The 17,652-nt window shown below is 46.5% G+C and overlaps 1 protein-coding gene across 1 annotated transcript in view; it reads left to right on the top strand.

The window, feature by feature from the left end:
* Positions 1-2,867: 2,867 nt before the first annotated feature.
* The window catches only part of LOC144168316 (lysosomal cholesterol signaling protein-like), a 130,750-nt gene continuing 115,965 nt past the window's right edge, over positions 2,868-17,652 (top strand). Inside the window, exons 1-3 of the mRNA XM_077697325.1 lie at positions 2,868-2,999; positions 13,901-14,202; positions 15,834-16,060. Coding sequence (XP_077553451.1) covers positions 2,875-2,999; positions 13,901-14,202; positions 15,834-16,060 — 654 coding nt within the window. The 5' untranslated portion in view covers positions 2,868-2,874. The remainder of the gene's footprint in view (positions 3,000-13,900; positions 14,203-15,833; positions 16,061-17,652) is intronic.

Raw genomic sequence — 17,652 nt, forward strand, 5'->3', positions numbered from 1 at the left:
TAAAAGTTATCCGTTAATCAAAGAGCCAATAAATCAACTATGTATTCGTTTCATTATAAATAACCTGTCCATACATAATATTTATATCAGCAGATATACATTTTCACGACAAGAAAAAGAAGCACCAAGTGTCGCGTAGCGCCATCTTTATCCACAACAGACGACAATGAAGGAGTGGGCAGCACGCGACCAGGCTGGAACTGCTATGGCCGCTTCATCTACAATGGTTCGGGACGTCATCCTGCCACCACGTAACCATAGCAATAAGTACTTAGCCATAGCCAATTTTTTTAGCTTCCCTGGGCGCTCACCTCTGCATTTCTTATTTTTAAAATCAATTATAATTAGCCGTAGTGGCGAGGTGGGCTGAATAAAAGTCCGCAGACATCAGGCAATGGTCTATTAGTGCATAACATTCTCATGCCGCCTGTCCAGAAAGTGAGTTCTTTACAGCCAGATTTCGTTATGAGCAGCCAAACGCGTTAGGTTATTTTGCTTTAAGTTTTTTTTGTGTTCGATATCGGAAATGATGTAAATTTATACTATTACAGCGATTAAGAGCCATTACTTCGCCAATCAGATATTTTTCCACAGTTGCGAGGCGTAGACCAGGGTTGCTGCGTTTACTTCTTATCCGTATTTCCAATGTTCTTTTCGACGATTCTTTAGCTCAGCCTCCGTTTTTGGTAGGAAATGTATAAGATGTGTATTTTTTATTTCGTCAGATCTTTTCAGCAAAATTTCTTTCTGTATTTCTTGGTTTATCAAAATTTCGTTGCGCAAAATATCTTCATTTACACTGTATAAAGAATAAATATGTTACTTCTGCCAGTTATGCATATTTATAGAAATGCACGGATTTACACTGTTTGCTCATTATCGCTATTTTTATTCGTATTTCGAATGTTCTTTTGTCGGCTCTTTTCGTTCATTATTTCGTTTTGGGAGGAGAGGTATAAGGAGCATATTTTTGATTTCGTGATCTCATGTTTGCAAAGTTTCATGTTTTCTGTTTTGCTTATTTTTTGTTTTCCAAATTTCTGTTCGGCCAAATAGCTTTATTTAGGCTTTTATAGCAACTAAATTTTTTACTTCGGCCAACGATCCATTTTTGTACGAATGCAGGGCGTTACACAATCCTGGCTGGGAAGGGGTGGGGGGGGGGGGGGCAGTGCCCGGCAAAGAAAGCTGCGCATCGAAAGTCGAAAACCCGGAATCGCATTGTGACCGACACCGGTGGCTCACTCTCCAAGTCGTTATGCTATTTAGATCAAGATCGAGGTTTGTGAGCCGGTCGCGACGGGTATTTTTCCGATGGAGGAGGAGGAGGAGGAAAACGTTTATCAAGAAAAAAGGAGAGGGGAGGGGGAGAGAAATTTGGAGGCGATAAATTAAAACGCCCGTGTGTCGAGATTTTGGAGCACGTTAAATTTCCCCAGGTGGTCTGATTAAACGGTAGCCCCTCACTGCAACGTACCTCATAGGTTCGGCGCGTTAAACCCTCAGATTTGATTTCGAATCACATTGCATATAGCTACATGGAGAGTTTCCACTCGATGGAAACCCGTACTGAACATTTCAGACGCTCCTTATTCGAGACGAGGGGATCAAGCCTCCACAATGTAAGCGAAGCTCGCGCCCGAAGCTGACGGAAAGAAGAAGGCACACCCATCGACACAAATAGAACTTCACTTTATTTTCTTTTCTACAGCGAAACTGGTCCCTCCTATCCTCGTATGCATTCACCGCAGGCGCTTCCAGAGGGGGTATACTGGGTGGCGTACGCCAGTATGCTATAAAAGAATAATGGCTGTCGATGCGGGAGGGGAGGAAAGAGTGTGTTGTGTCGCCGGCACTGCAGCACTGGGGCAACCCTCGAAAGCAGCGGTCAGTTGAATTGAAACTATGTTCCCCTTACCACACCTCTGGAGCTCGCCGCTTTGGTTCTCACTTGCTCCCTGCACTTGATTGTGAATGGCCCGATGCTGGCCTTTACAGCGGACGCAAAAGTTTTTAACCCATTAGTGTGTCACCACAATACGCGGTACGGTCGCATGGATGCGTATACACACGCCACAGCCATCGACAGGCGATGCGATGTAGCTTTTCGGCACAACCCCCGATGTAAAAGTTAATGTCCAGTTCCGCTGGCACACAGAAATTTACGAAGCTAGGAGGGAATGCAGGTTGTTTTCAAGGGTTTGATATTTACGTGAACAGTGTTTTTACTATAAAGGAGCTTGCGTGAAGATTACACCCATTAAAACAAATTCGGGCTCTTTTCGTTGTTCTTTTCTCTCGCCGTCGCATAACTGGCTGTTCCAAGACAGGTTAATCATGGCCAATGAATTAAAATAGCGTGGCAATTTATTGTGTGCCAAATAATTGTAAACAATGCATTGTTACGCATCAGCAGGACAGTTGACACAAGCCATGGTTAAGAAGGATGAGGGATCTATTTACAAAGAGATGCAATCTATTTGCGGTTCGGGTATGACAGCTCGAGCAATGCTTCCGGCCAGACGTTGTCATGGTCGTGGAGATAGGAAGTCCATGGCGCTACGTGCCACTGCACACTTCCTTCTTTTCCCGTTGTGCTATTTTTATTCATCAAAGCTTATTTTGGAAACATAGCAAAAATATAAAAAGTCCTCACCAATGCGAGCAAAATAGCAAGAGTGCACTCAGTCTCAAAGAGGGAGAAAATGATTCAATGCAGGCGATTGCCATTTGGGCATTCCTTAATCAAGAAACGAAAGCAGTGAGCTACCACCTTGGGTCAACCCAGTAAAGCTTCCAGCATATACTGACAGCTTCTTAGCGACTAACTCACGAATTACCTTGATACTTTTACAGCTTCATCCGGGGGACGCCATGTGGCATGCACATGGGGTCGTGGAGCGAACCGGGACTCAAGCATCGGCTCCCTGCTATCCGGCAATTCCGCACATGGCATTTTACTGGACCCTGGTCAAGTGCTTCGCCATCGTGCTGCTTGGGTAGGTGACCTTCTTATTGTGAACTCCCGTGCCACAGGAAAACAGCCTCAAAAAATTGGCTGGCGATTACGATAGTCCCTAATGCGATATTTGGGAGCAGCAGCAGTGCGCTGATGCAGCAATCACTCGTGGGTTCTCTCGACGGCAGCGAAGACGAGCCTCTGCGTCGGCGGCGCGAAATGTGTCTCTGGAAGGGACCGCCAACTTCGTATTAGCGAACGCACATCATAATCACGCGCAGGCCCCCCTCACGTTTTCCCCAAGCGTCGATCAGACGAGCGTCTCGTACGGGACCAGCAAACTGCCCCCCCCCCCCCTTCCCCAGCGCACACTTTCAGAAAGCGCTCGCGCCGCCACGGCGAACCGCCCGCCCTTCACAATTTCGCTTCACTCTCCTCCTCTGCTTTCTTTCACTATTCGATGTTGCCATCGTTCACTCGGTTACGATGATGTCGCGGCTCAGCTCAGAGACGCCGCCAAAGGGCTGCGCGCTAAAACATACGGGGCCATAGGAAAATTTCTTGACATTCTCACGGGAATGGATTATGGATTGAGGCACCAGTCGGAAGCAGAGTAAATAGCTGTAAAAATTACAGTAATTCAGTCGGCTTTTTTTTATTCTGTAGTAATGGCAGATTTCCGCACAAAAGCGTTGCTGGCCTAATACTGTTACCACAGAACCGGACATATACAATATCAAGATAAACAGAAAAGCCATCGGCAGGCAATGACGAAAGAAGAGGAAATAAGGGAAAAAGGAACGCGAGATCAGAACGAAGGGAAAAAATAGGGCAGCACGTGTTAAAATTACCCAGGAAGCAAACAAATGATCATAGGCTTTTGCGTGTGTATTTTACGTGTGTAGGGCTATATGTTGCGTGTGTGTGGCTATAAAAATAAAAAAGGAAAAAGGACGCCGCAACCTGACGCCTATACTGCAGATGTGTTTACCTCGTTCGAAGGGAGAGTCCTTTTTAACTACAGGGGACATTCAGAGACGAAAAGAACGTAAAGTACGAGGAAAGCGCACTTCACTTGTACTGTACGTTCTTTGCGTTTGTGGTTGTCTCCTGTAGTCAAAAATGGCTCTCCCTTCGATCATGTAACGATACCAACCAGCCCAACATACAGACTTAGTGTTTACCTCAGTTTCTTGAGTCTTTTTGTCATTTGCTTCATGGTGTGCTGTTAAATGTTGACAGCTTGCTCTTTCTTTGCGAGTGCGTGTACGGTTCTAATTTGGATCGTTTTCAGCAGTTCACCGAAAGCAATTTTATTTCTACTGAAAACTAATAACCACACTTCTTTGAAGCCTTTAGGTCCGCCCCTGTTTTAAGTGTGCATGCTTCGTATTTTGACGGATTTTGGCTGTTTATTGTGATCAGCGAAATTGTTTATTAAAAACGGCAGGATGAAAACATAACAACTTAAACTGCTATGAGAGCAGGGTTCGAATCTATGCCACACAGAAACAGCCTAGTAACTACAGAGGATGAAGGGAGTACGTTGTTACGGCGATTTGTTTTCTGTCGTGTGACTATGAATCAACACGTGGAACCTTTTCCCTTCTGAATCTATGCCGTTGGACAAGTGAGTCGGGAGCGATGTTTTTGCGCTTTACGGGAACGCGCCCCCACTGAACACCGCCTTCGTGTCGTCTTACCTGATGTCTTAAGTGGCGCTTTGACCACAATTCCCCTTCTGCCGCTAATAAAAGTTTCTTGACTCGTCCAACATGTGTTCAGGTATTGTCCATGTGACTGGTTGCAACGGGCTGCACGTAAGTCGTTAATTTTATTACCGTTCTCCTTCTTGCAGCATTCCTTAATTTCGAGAAATGACTAAGCTCGAAGTAACTATAGCTTCGACTGTATTGGAAGCAAAAGAAGGAGTTAAGATGATGACTTTAATGTGCGTTGGGATAATCTACCTTGCGTGAGCACAAAGCATACCTTCGTACTTAGTGCACCTTGTGTTTCAGGTGTACCTTGTGCACCCATAGTACCTGGCGTACCATAATTTAGGCACAACGTGTTTTTGCCTTTATGCTGTCAGTTTGCATGTTCCCAATGAAGGGTTCGGTAAATGTCACCCACAAACGTTTTATTGCATATACGTTCTTAATTGTTCCAATAGGTACTCTCATGACTCATTTTTAAAGACGATATTCTTTCTTGGGCTACTAAAACGCAGAAATATCGGTCTTTGTCTATCTGTCTCTGTGATTCGATTCAGCCACCCGGCCAAAGTGAAATGAAATATGCGCAATAGTCTTATATACTCGCAGCCAAATGTGAACGTCTAAGTTCGGTGTCAGTGTTCATACTTGCAAACATTGTTGCACAAGAACAAGACATTACGCAAATATAAGGCAGATAATCACTACATAACTGAAATTTGCAGTGTTCCTTTATTTAAAAAATAAGGGATGGTTAGGTTTTGCGATAGCGAATGAAATACTACATCAACGGCGGGAAACCGTCGCCTGCTGTTGCCAGAGCTACCTACTGGCGGCATTTAAGAAAATGGCAATATTTAGCGACGAAAGGTTCCACTAGATGGGATCCACGTTCCGCTTGAAAAGCTCGTGGAGTAGGGCGACGTGGTTCCATAAATGTTGTAGTAGGGTGCCTCAATTCAAGCGCCTCTCCGCCGTACAGCGGCGCTAGCATCGCGACACCCGGCTTAGAGCATTAGAACGCCGTAAATTTAAATTGACTCGAGCAAACCTCGTGTTATCTTGGGAGGAACGAGACGGGAGAGGAACAGCACGAGAGGTGAGGAAGAAATTGAAGGGATGCATTTAATTGCCAGGGACGCCAGTCAGCTATCGTCTTTCGGGGATATTTGCAACGAAAGGAACAGATACGCGGCCATTTTTTTTTAACTTCGAAGCGCGCAGCTTGGGTTTTATGAACGTCGAGCTTTAGGGAATGCTGGAATGACCACTGCCGCACATATTGGGCAAAAATATTAAATGGTAGATCATTTGCTATTTTACCTGTTACTAGCATCGTGATGTCGTCGACATACGCTATACGGTTAACCTCACAACAGCAGAAATATATCAGTGGTAGAATTGAATCATTATAAATGGCGGTCACGCCACCGCCCGTCTTTTAGCACTCTTAACATTACGTCCTGTCGGTTGCAGGAAAAGAACAATACAGATCGAGAATTCAGGACAGGTTGTTCATAGACCTGCATGTGCCGGGTAATAATTGAGTGAAAACTCTGACACAAATAACTGTTCTTTGCTCAACTGGAACATACAGTGGTGCTTAAAATTACTGCAGAACAGCGTTTTTTTTTTTACGTTTTAGGCTTGCTGGATGCCGAGTACAGGCAACTTTGCTGGCCGGGGGCCTCTATTTCTGGCTGGCGCTGGAAAACCTCTTATATATCCCCTTTTTCCGGTCTTCATTGATCGAAACAATGTAATTTCACCCTAACACGTGAAAAATGAGTTTACCATTTTGTTTCTTAAAACTACGTAAATAAAGCTGTTGTTTTTTCTTCTGACTTTTTATAGCTGTTGATTCGAAGCATCGACACGCTTAAGTGCTTAGGACACATAAAGAACAGAGACAGACGGGCAATTTTCGATTACATTTTTGTTTACAGGAACTATGTCGCAGTATTTAACATCCCTCAAGCTCAACCTTTAGGAAACACAACGGCTTAACAACCTTTTCACCGCAAGCAATCTCTATAAAATGAGCAGTTCTCCGCCCTCGTAAAGCCTGAATAGTAATAAAGCGGCCTCTCCCGCAACGAAATGTCGCCTAGCCACCTAAACACAAATGTCTTTCTCTCGGAATTGCGTTATAAAACCTCTATTTCAGCTTCAGCGGGAGTCAAAGACTCACAAGCGACGAAGTTTCGACATCAAGGGCAAATATTGAGTTATACATTGACCGCGCCGTATCTAGCTACGAACAGCGGTAAAGGACGCCAATAGAGTCGGGTGCAGCATGCCTACGGTCGCACAGATGTCTAAACAAGTGTGGGTATGTGCGACGCCGCCATGGTGCTACAGTGGGTTCGAGCGCTTTAAGCCGTGTACCACAGCTTGGAGCGTTTGTTGCTGAACCACAGCGAAACAATTTCCACAATTCGCGAGAGTAAACCATGAAGCGGACGCCACGCTTTATTCTTCGCAGTAAAACCACGCAAGCAAGGTAGCAAGGAGCGGTCGTCGTTGCCGCCAATCTCACTTCTGTTTCTCCTAGTGTGAACAATTTCCGGCATCAGGAAATGGCCGCCTTTTTGAAGGGGAAGCTGTATGTGCGAGATACTTTGTGTGCGAAATTCTACGAGATTACGGTAGTGTGCTCGGTAACACCGACTTTGGGAGTCAGAATGGAACAAGTTTATTGTCCAGCCGAGCATAGTGCCCTTATCATCGCCAGCCCGGGCGTGGCTCGGCATACTCTTCAGCCCCGATGTCCATTGCACTGGAAATAGATGCATTTGTCCCGACAGGAAATTTATCAGGGAGCAAGAGTGGTTCTTAGCCCGATCACCACAACACCCACCACGAGGACGTCAGTATGCACTCCCGAGTTTTGATGCTTATGGAACGATTCCCGACGTTGTTGCTTCTTCTGCAGCCAGCTTAACTGGCCGCAATGGCATAGGAGGGCAGTGACGAGCTGCTCAGCTATCCCAGTATACGCTTCTCCGCAACCCTGTCATGAGAAATCCAGTTGAGGTAGACGCTATGAAAGCAGAAACCCTCGACTCCATTCTCCCAAAGCTAGGGCTATACCGAAAAACTCCGAGGGCCCGTCTTGTGAGCTGTGAGTGTGAAAGAATTAATGTCAAATAGAATGGCCCAGATTGCTCCTTCAAGAGGGTAGGCTGTCGTCGCAGCCAAGGGTATCAGTGAACCATCCGTAAGCTTCTGGCGGCACTTTTCATCGTCAGTTGCTTACCCATTCAGTGTGTATGTCAGATTTGCTTGGCTACCGTACTTGAACGATTCTAACGCGCACCTTTTTTTTGATAAAAGTGTCCTTCAAATATGTGTGCGCGTTAGAAACAGGCTCAAAACTGTAATCACCTTCAAAGAAGCCAGTGGCACTGCCATGGGCACGAACACATCCCAAATCCAGCTTAATCCAATTCAAAAGAATCTTGAATTTGGTGCATCCATTTGGTGCATCCATTCCTCAATGGGCGTACATTAGCTAGCTGTGGCACATATTTCTGCTGCTGCAGTTAGCACCTCATTTTGTTCGGTAAGCCTAGGAAGAAGTATACCACTATAAAGATTCGATCATGCGCCAGACAATTTTACTTGCTGACAGTGAGGGAAACCTCGCGGAACCATGCACAATGTGCGTCCCGGAAACATGAGTGCGCGATTGAGGACAAGAAAGCCGAGCCCCATTTGCGTGAAAGGTTTCCCCAGCTCTTGATCTGACGTTTCCGAGAACCGGAGCACTGACAGGTGGATTTCATAAGTTAGCACCAAATTAACCAACGGTCCGTCATTCTAAAATTATGGAGGTCGAGGCACTTGAAATCGCAAACGCTTTCATGTTCGCCGCTACTGTTTTAATGCCAGCAGAAGCTGCATAAGCAAATTTATGAAGAACGAGATATTGTTGCGGGTACATTTTCGTGCGCCAAATAAAAATAAGCCGGGTCTAAATCCGGTCACAAACAAAGTGCGTAGAGCGGGCTTGAGCTAGGCCTGAGCTCTATTGCGGCTCCTTCTAGAGGACGGACGGTAAAAGAATCAATGGAAGACGTTTCGTCGTCAGCTGCAGCTCTAGTCCACATACTTAACATTCATTCCAAACACCTGCCCTAAAGTGTTGCCACATAATCGGAAATACGCACTCTCCTACTAACCAAGTTTCATAATCGTTAGAAAGTTCGGAATTTCTTTTTAAATTTGCAGCATGGGCCCTCAATTCAAGAAAATTGCGCTTAAACCGAAGCTAACAAGGAAACAAGGAAGCAATCCTCGCTCTGTCTCTGTCTTTTTGCTGTATTTTGCTTACAATATGTACAAAAAAGTCAAAAGATTACCGACCATGAAAGCAGCCATTTTGGGTTATTTCTCTGCGGTGCGGCAGCCTTCGGCACTATGTGCCGTATTTTTTATTACCTCAGTAACTTTATACGACATCTCACATGCACACGGCAGTTTTTCGGGCTGCTATAGAAAGAGAAATAACCTAAAATTGCCTAAATGCAGTCGTCACCTAATCTAACAACAGCAATTGCATCAGCGTTCCGTCCGTCTCACTGTCACCCCCCCCCCCCCCCCAAAAAAAAAAAAACAGCAATATCTATCGGCTCGTGGCGAACTTGTGTAAAATGGCTTTGTGTTTTCCAGTGACAATGCATAGTTTTAAGGCTATCTTTTAGGCCCCATGATATGGCTCTTGTGCTTCAGTAACACCATGTTATTGTATATAAGTGGTGTCGTTTCAAAATAAAATTTCAGTTAATAGAAGCGCTTCGTCTTGTCTATGTTGTTGTTCTCTTCGCTGTCCTCGTGTTGATTCGCCCTTCCCGCCAATGTAATAGCCGTGCCTTGCTAGACACCGAAAAAAATATTTTAAGGCTAAATTACATTGTATGTTTCGTGCTGACAGCGTTATGGGCACGTACTAAAATCGGGCCACTTCGAATATCGCGTTAATAAAATTCCCCATTCACAATGGCTGCCCGATGCTGACAACTCAGAATCTAAGTAGTGTAAACAAAAAGTGGACGACCGACATGAATGAGAAAGAGAATATTACAGCTGATTCTGCCTTGCCGGCAAGCGGGGAGGAGACGCAGAAAATTCAGGCAATTTAGGTGACGACGAAACATTTTTCAAGCCGTAAGAGCTTAGAGCGCGAAGAACGCAACGACAAAGGTAAAACGACGGGGCAAGCGCTCAATCGACGACGGGGCAAGCACTTGTCCCGTCGTCTCACTTCCTTTGCCGATGTGTTCTTCGCCCTCTGAGTTGCTCCTGTATAAACCAACTTGCCCAACAATGTGTTTTAGTGATTTTATAAGCCGTTCAACTGCTCCCGTGCCGGGTTTCGTGACCTCTGTCAGGCGTCTGTCAGAAGTAGGAAGAGAACTTGTTTATGGGAGCGGGTTTAACGGACTCGACACGCCTTCGTCGACACCTGAGTACTTTGAGCGGTATCGAACATCCTCGCACGTAGTCCTGTAAAACCGAGTGTCAAGTTCAGCCAATGCAGATACAATAATAAAAATTTCATGCTTACCGAAAATTGCGTGTTACGCGAAGCATTTTTGCCTCTTAGCGCTCTTTAGGCCTCGTTTATATCTTGCGCTATAGTTCAGCTACTGTCCCTTTTTTCACAGCCTTGCGCCCGGCCTCGTTGAGTAAGCCTGGTCATTTTCTACTGAAACTGTAATAACCCCCTTTCTCTTCAGGACTGAATTCCCTTACCGAGTACCGCAAAAGTGTATAAAGAGAAGAGAACAGTCTCTCGGCCCGCATGTCTTTGTAATGATACCGAGAGAACGCCATTATGACCAACCACCTCCCGCAGGAGCTTGCTTAGCTGCGCGCGAGTGTATGTTTGGTTTTCTAAACGAAGCAAGATTTTCCTCGCTCTACCTTTTCGTTCAGTGTCTACATCTTTCCGCGTGAGACGAATGAATTAAAAAGCAAAAAAACCAAGAAAGCAACATAATGAAAACAATGAAAGGAAGACGAAGAGACGGAGGAGTGAGCCGGAAAGTTTAAATTCTGAAACATTTTCGCTGCTGTGCGTTATTCAGGACGCTGCAGCGGTCGGAAAACGGCCTTCTGTCAACGCTTCTTCCTAGCAAAAGAAAAAAGGGGAGAGACATTTTTAATGAATATGAAGCACTGTAAGCTCTACCTGATGACAAAAGCTCCGGTCACCCACTCTGCTGGAGAGGAGGCCGGGAAGGAGGAAAGAGTAACGGTGAGCGGCCGCCGTGCTGGGTTGGAGGCGATTATTTATAACCCGTTGGAACGTTAAAATAAAAAGCAGCGGGGACAGAGGGAGGCACTGAGGGCTCCACTGGTTTCCCCCTCTGTTCGCACATACGCGCACCCGACGGGAGAGGAAATCTGACGGCGTGGCGCATTAGGCGACACAATATTCAGGACGGCCCACGAAAGCGATGGTGGTGGTGCCTCGCTGCGAGTGTTGTGACAGGTCTCATAAAAGATGGAAGGTAAGGGCGGTTGAGCAAACAAAAAAGGAGGAAAGAAGAACAAAAGAAGAGAGAACCGCGGACGTCGTCTAATATTCATTGTCAGGCCGTGCGCGTGCGTCTTGCTCCCGGTAGCAATGCCTGCGGGCGTATACAGTGGCGAGATGAATGTCGGCTCTGCCGCTAGGTCCACGAGGGCCGATAGAAATGCGTGCCGAGTGAATTGCGTAGAGTCCGCCCGTTACTCACCCTGGGCGTAACGGGCAGACTCGCGCGGGCTAAATAATTTACGCCCTGTTACCGTCGCTAAAAGGGAAGAATGCCGGCACGTGGATACAATTGATAACGGGGAAGTGTACCGCGAATGAAATGTGGAGGGTAGCGCGTGCGGCGCGATAACATACGGCCTACTTAGTAAAGTGGCGGCTCAGTCTGCACGTCACCCGCTGTTCGACTCGTGCAGATCTCAGTTACTACAACTTCCCTTCCACGGGCATTGTTTCGCGAGAGTGATCAGAATTTTAATTTTCCTCGTCTCCTTGCTACTGGCCGAATCAGTCGACTTAGGCCTAAAATTAAACGGGGTACTATTTACAGACATTTTCGCCTCCGGTGTGAGGGAAGCGGCTGTGGAAGGGAAAACTCCTTGTTGGCGCGGTCAGCCCATTTTGGTCAGCGTGATTATTCAAGCCTCTCAATTTGTTATCGGCTGTGCTTCGGTTATTTTGCACCTTACTGCAGCTTTTGTTAGACTATTCCCAGCTTTCTCGCTCAAAATTCGGACCTTTCAGGAACCTAGCTAAACCACTTCAGGAAAGTGATATTTGGCATGAAGCAAGATGTCAACGTGAATATGACAGCACTAAAATAATTTTCCAGGGTTATCAATATTTTGTGTGTAATTCGCTGTCACATCTTCCTCCCCATGCACTTCCATGAGATAGTTTCCATGGCTTGGGAGCCTAGTCACGCAACGTGCGAGACTTGAAACTGTAAAAAAAAGCAAGTTGTCACCCCCAAAATTAGCTGTGAGGAAAAAATTTTACATTTCGCTAAATAACTACAGAGTAATCACTGTTGAAAGGACTGCCATGAGATGGAAAGCTGCACATGATCATTATGCCCGATAACTCGCACCCTCCCCCCATTTTTGGTTTTGCGGCTTATTATAGGTGTTCGGAGGATTGCTGCTTCCAATACTGTTCATTTCTAGTTCTCCAAAGCTTTTGATACGCACAAGGTTTGGAGAACTAGAACCGTAGGGTATTGGAAGCAACAACTAGAACGGACGGAAGCGATTCTACCATTTCATGGGCTGATAGTGCGAAAGGCTTCTCCGTGATTCCATATGCTAGCCGTGAACAGTGCAGAGCCCGTTGCGCCGAATGGTTTTCATGTGAGAGCATGCACTGCTGGGTATATATCTGGCCAGCATTCGACAACTGATCGAAATGCTGACATAAAACAGCTAAACCCCCGCGACGCGCATTATCGAATGAAACCGAATCTTGCGTCTTCCCGCTATGTTTTCCAGCACAAGAAAACTGATATTAAAGGAGGTTAATTTATTTCAATTAGACGCTCCCCTATCCAGGCATCCTGGTACGCCTCGTGAACGCGTAACTGTCGCAGTGCGAGATAAAATGCGCAAAAACCAGTGGTGTCGCTTTAGGAAGTACACTTAATTTTCGAAGGCAGCCAGTTCGTTTACCGACAACAGCGCGTATATATTAGTGGAGACAAAGGCAAAATCATTTTAGAAATCCTTTGCACACAGTGATCTGTATCAGCGGTCTTCTACCATAGTTTCCCAACTAAACCCCTGAAGTCGGAACTAAGCTGTTGTGAACACCCTCTTACCCCTCTACCTCCCAATAGACTGTGTGTGGCTCTTCATCTCTTTTTTGAAAATTAACAGAAGAGGCCGCATTTTCTATCAGAAATGTTTACTGCACTGCTAGTGCACTAGACCGCTTGCACGTTCTAGAAATGGACGAACTTACTTTACTTACGGCAGCGGGTCAATGCACGGGTCTGCCTCCCCTAAGCAAGCCTCACATCTGCTGGATTCCCCCGAGTTTCATGCTAAATTTTCTGGTTAAGCACATTTCACTCCCCTAAAGGGACCCTGCAACACTTTCGATAAACGCTTTCACTCTTTCCTTCGCTTCTGGCAGCACTGCGAAAGCTACAGTTATCGCCAGCACGGAGCGGCACTGCATGATTTGCTGGTCGCACCAGATACGCCTTCCATTTATGCTTTGTTTTTGTGGCTTTATTTTAAAAGTTGCTATGGAAAAGCGTTCGTTGCTGCAACTGAAGGAAAACCGGCCAACCGCCGCTACATCGCCTCAGTGACGTAATTCGGGCCGTCCAAGAACGTCAAGACCGGGAAAGAGAGAAAAATCTTTTGAGCGAGTTTCCAAGTTATCTGATGAGCATACAGCAGTAATTTTTGGCTCAGGTACTTTGCGACCGCCTAATTTAAGTACTGGGTGTGTTGGGTGACTACGTTCTGCAAGCATTTAGGATTTCAAGAAAAGTTGAAAAAAGTGTTGCAGGGCCCCTTTAAACTACAACAGATAGAACGTGAATTGCCCACAGGGGAGCGTTGGTGAACACCCAAACAGTGGGCCGATGAAAACGGAGGAACCCACTTTCAGAACTCCAGATCTAGGCGGAATCAGACTTCGAGCTCTCGTCTTTCATGCGGCGTGCCCATGCAGGTTCGTCTTCGGGAAAGTCAAGCTGGTGAAAGGCCGAGAGGTACGCGCCCTCGACCTGCTGGCCTCGCACGTGTGCCTCTCAGCCCTGCTGTTTCTGAACCTGAGCCAGCTGCGGCTACGCGCAGTCGAGTGGCGCCTCGTGGGCGCTGTCCTGCTCGGGAAAGTTAGCCTGTTCATCGTGGTCGCTGCAGTCACCTTGGCGCTGTCCCCGCGGCGTCACCAGAAGGGGGACCTGGCCTCCGCCGGCCTCTACGCCATATTCGTCACGCAAGTGAACCACTTCGGCATCGCTTACCCGCTTGGTGTGTTTCTTCAGCAATCTCTGATTGCAACATACCTTGGAAGTTTCAATTTTTTTTTCTTCGAATAAATAGAACGCAGGAACTGCTCAGAGTACGCCACACTTCAGATTAAGTACCTGGTAAAGAAATCTTCCACAAGGGCGAAGAGCACACTTACAGAAATCCAAACCATTCCGCCCTGTGAACGTGCAAGGCCGGTGAAGTTGTATCATGAATATTTGAAGTCTGCGCGCTTGCCGCACACAATCGCAGTGTAACCAGAGTCTTGAAACAGGGCACATGCCTACGTTTCCGAGAGACGCTAAACGGGTATTTCTTTCAGGAAATCCGCGTTCCCAATGCTTACAGCTGTAAAAACCTGCTCGTGGTGATACGCAACCGAGAACATTATTTTCCCGCCTTTACGAGTACGGCGTTGTGAGGTTTCGTAGATGGACGCGGAAATTAGGCGGCACGATAGCCATGTACATCTTGGCTGCTAGAACTGCCTTGTTCCGCTTCCCAGCCGCTTTAAAACACCATCAGCACTTAAGAAAATAGGAACGGTCGCATACAAAGTTTACATTCCTACAAAAACAAGCAGTTTTAGGAAACGAACGTGCGCACAATCAGAAGCGGTAAACTGGATGGCAGGTAAATGAAAGTACAATTGGAAGTGTTAACAAACCTGATTAAATACAGTGTCAAATTGGTCACTAGGTAACTCACCTCAGCTAAAATTATCTTTGAAATCTTGTTACAGGAATATTGTTATCCTCGAGTGTGTTAAGACACCTAGCTGAAATGTACGAGAAAGATTGATAACGACACTTGGTGCGACAAAGCGGCTATGACCAAGGCACAAGATGGCGTACCTCATAAGCTTGTTCATGGTGCGCAAGCAGAAACATTGGCACCATTAAACAATTGTTGATAACTACGGCAGTTTTGAAAATCGACACCAGTGGCCAATTAAACCATTTTTGTATCCCACTTCGTTACATGCAGCATAGTTTTACAGCGAAGCAGTTAGCCTCTATATTGTTGCTCGGAATGTTTCGTGTCGTAAACAAAAAAAAAAAAAAAAACGCAGGCAGGATCAGCCGTTCTCGCGTAAGACGCCGAGCGCACGCGTCAGGCTAATCATACATACAGCACAGAACTCTGTATTTTTTTAAAAGAACCCCGAAACAAACATCGAAACCGCATTACGGATGATTAGCCGCTTGTGAACAATTGGATCCCCCACCGTGTGTTCCTGGCAAAAATTATGCATGCAGATTATGTTTGAAGGCTAGGCGGGACTATTGTCACTAAATAGAGCAGTTCTTGCCCAAGACGCCGAGCGCATGCGTCAGACTAGAGACGACTCAGAATTTGCCGCCAGAGAAGCCGAGCTCAAGCGAAAAGCCGACCGAGACGACGAGAAACATTTCATAGTGTCCCCCATCAGCGTGCGTAGTGCTTTACAACAGCTTCGCCGGACATCCACTTTCGGAGGGCGGGATAGCGACCTTTTGTTTTCTGTCCCCGCTTCTTTTTCTATAATTAGTACACTTATAGTTTTTTTTAAATTTATAGTGTAGAGCCTCAGTTTAGCTAAACGTGACCCTGTGCAACTTCTAACAGCGCTCGTCCGCCGTCACATGCAGTGGAGTCGGTGTTCAGTCGGAGCCACCCCAGCTTCGCCGGCTACATCTACCTGGTGGCGCCACTATCGCTCGTGCTGCTCAACCCGGTCGGCCTTTTCCTGATTGAGGTACAGGCTTTCAGGTCGGCACGACGGTGCGTCGATTGTCCCGCCAGCACGACGACGCCGACACCTGAGCAACGGACGGGCAGCGGGCTTGCCAAGGCGGCGCTCTGGGCTGTACTCAAGGCAAGACTTGTCAACATACCACCTAAAATTCCGACGTCGATTGATTGCAGGGTTTAACGCGCCGACGCAACGCAGGCGATGAGGCGCGCCGTAGTGGAGGGCTCCGGATTAATTTTGACCACCTGGGGATCTTTAACACGCGCCGAAATCTCGCACACACGCGCGTTTTTGCTTCTCGCCTCCATCAGAAAAGCGGCCGCCGCGGCCGGGAATCGAACCCGCGTCCTCGAGCTCAACCTCAGCCACTATGCCACCGCGGCGGGTGAAATTCCGACGCGTTACTAAAACTACACTGTAGAGCTACCAATACGGCAATTTTACGTGGCCGTGCTCCCCAAGCCGACGCGCGCAAGAAAATTTTGACGCCCCAGCAATAGGTATAATAAATGTCAGGATGTGTAAGTTAACGTACGTGGCAGACATAGTTCGACGTTTGTGCATGAAACCGACACAGACCTGTCACAACATGGGGAAGAATTTCCTGAACATTCAATTTTTGTCCTAAAAACCTGGTAGGTAGTTATTAGAACTGATATTAGTCTCGATTGAACGCATTTTCGCGACTTAGATACAGCGTTAACGTCGGCAGCATCCCGACTGAACAGCTGACAGGCGCAAAAAAAAAAAAAATCCCGGGCCATCGCCACTAACGCCAAACCTGGAGAGGGGCGAATGATACAGTGTATAAGTGTATTAAAAGATTGTAAGCTTCTCTAGTACCATATGGTGCTCGCTGATTGGTCACCGGAGAAGGCGGGCTTTTTGCTTGCGCTTGGCTAGTGTCACTAGCCTGCCCAGCCGTGAAAGATAATCTGAACACCTAATCTTGACCAGGAACACACGGGGCGAAGGGGGGGGGGGGGGGGTGGGGGGAGTGACCCATTCTTCACAGGCGCCTTATCTATACCTATAAAATGAAGTGCCCGACTGACTGACTGACGGGCTCATCAACGCCCAACGAAAACTGATACATCTAGAGACTTGACATCTCGGGAGTACATTTGCGACATCGCGTAGGGGCTTAGTAAGGGGAAAGGGGGGGGGGGGGGGGCTTTGGAAATTGTACTCCTGACCGAGGGAAAGGGGGAAATTGTGTTTTCTTATATTAGTGATTACCTCTTTAACCTGTCAAGATTCTCAAGCGCTTTTTGCTGATATACGTAGCCCTTCAGAATATCTAAAAAGTAGTTTTTGGATTTCGCCCTAACCTACACTTTCGAGGTGATTATGTATTCCGGTAAAAAATCGGTGTACTTACAGATACCCAACTAAACCTTTCACCGATTCATTTAACCTACTGATTTTTGCTAGCATATGTTACTCATATAAATACAGAGAACCATTTTTAAGGATTTCGCCCTGCGACGCCGCCAAAAGGTCCAAATTGTTTTTTTTACAAATGACAGGGCTGACGAGCCAGAAAGGCCTAACAGGTCCCGTCCACGCCTAGCCAAACTGCTCTTTCAAACGGATAGAAATTTCATGGGCACATCGTGATTACGGTGTTAGAAGTCAATATTGCTGAAAATTTTTAAAATTACACCATGGGGAGAGTGAAAAGCGGTAAAATAGTTTTTCAGATATTATTTTTT

The sequence above is a fragment of the Haemaphysalis longicornis genome, unplaced genomic scaffold (assembly GCF_048455015.1).
Source record: "Haemaphysalis longicornis isolate Haplotype H1 unplaced genomic scaffold, Haemaphysalis longicornis Haplotype H1 scaffold_2, whole genome shotgun sequence".
In the NCBI taxonomy this organism is placed as follows: Eukaryota; Metazoa; Arthropoda; class Arachnida; order Ixodida; family Ixodidae; genus Haemaphysalis; species Haemaphysalis longicornis.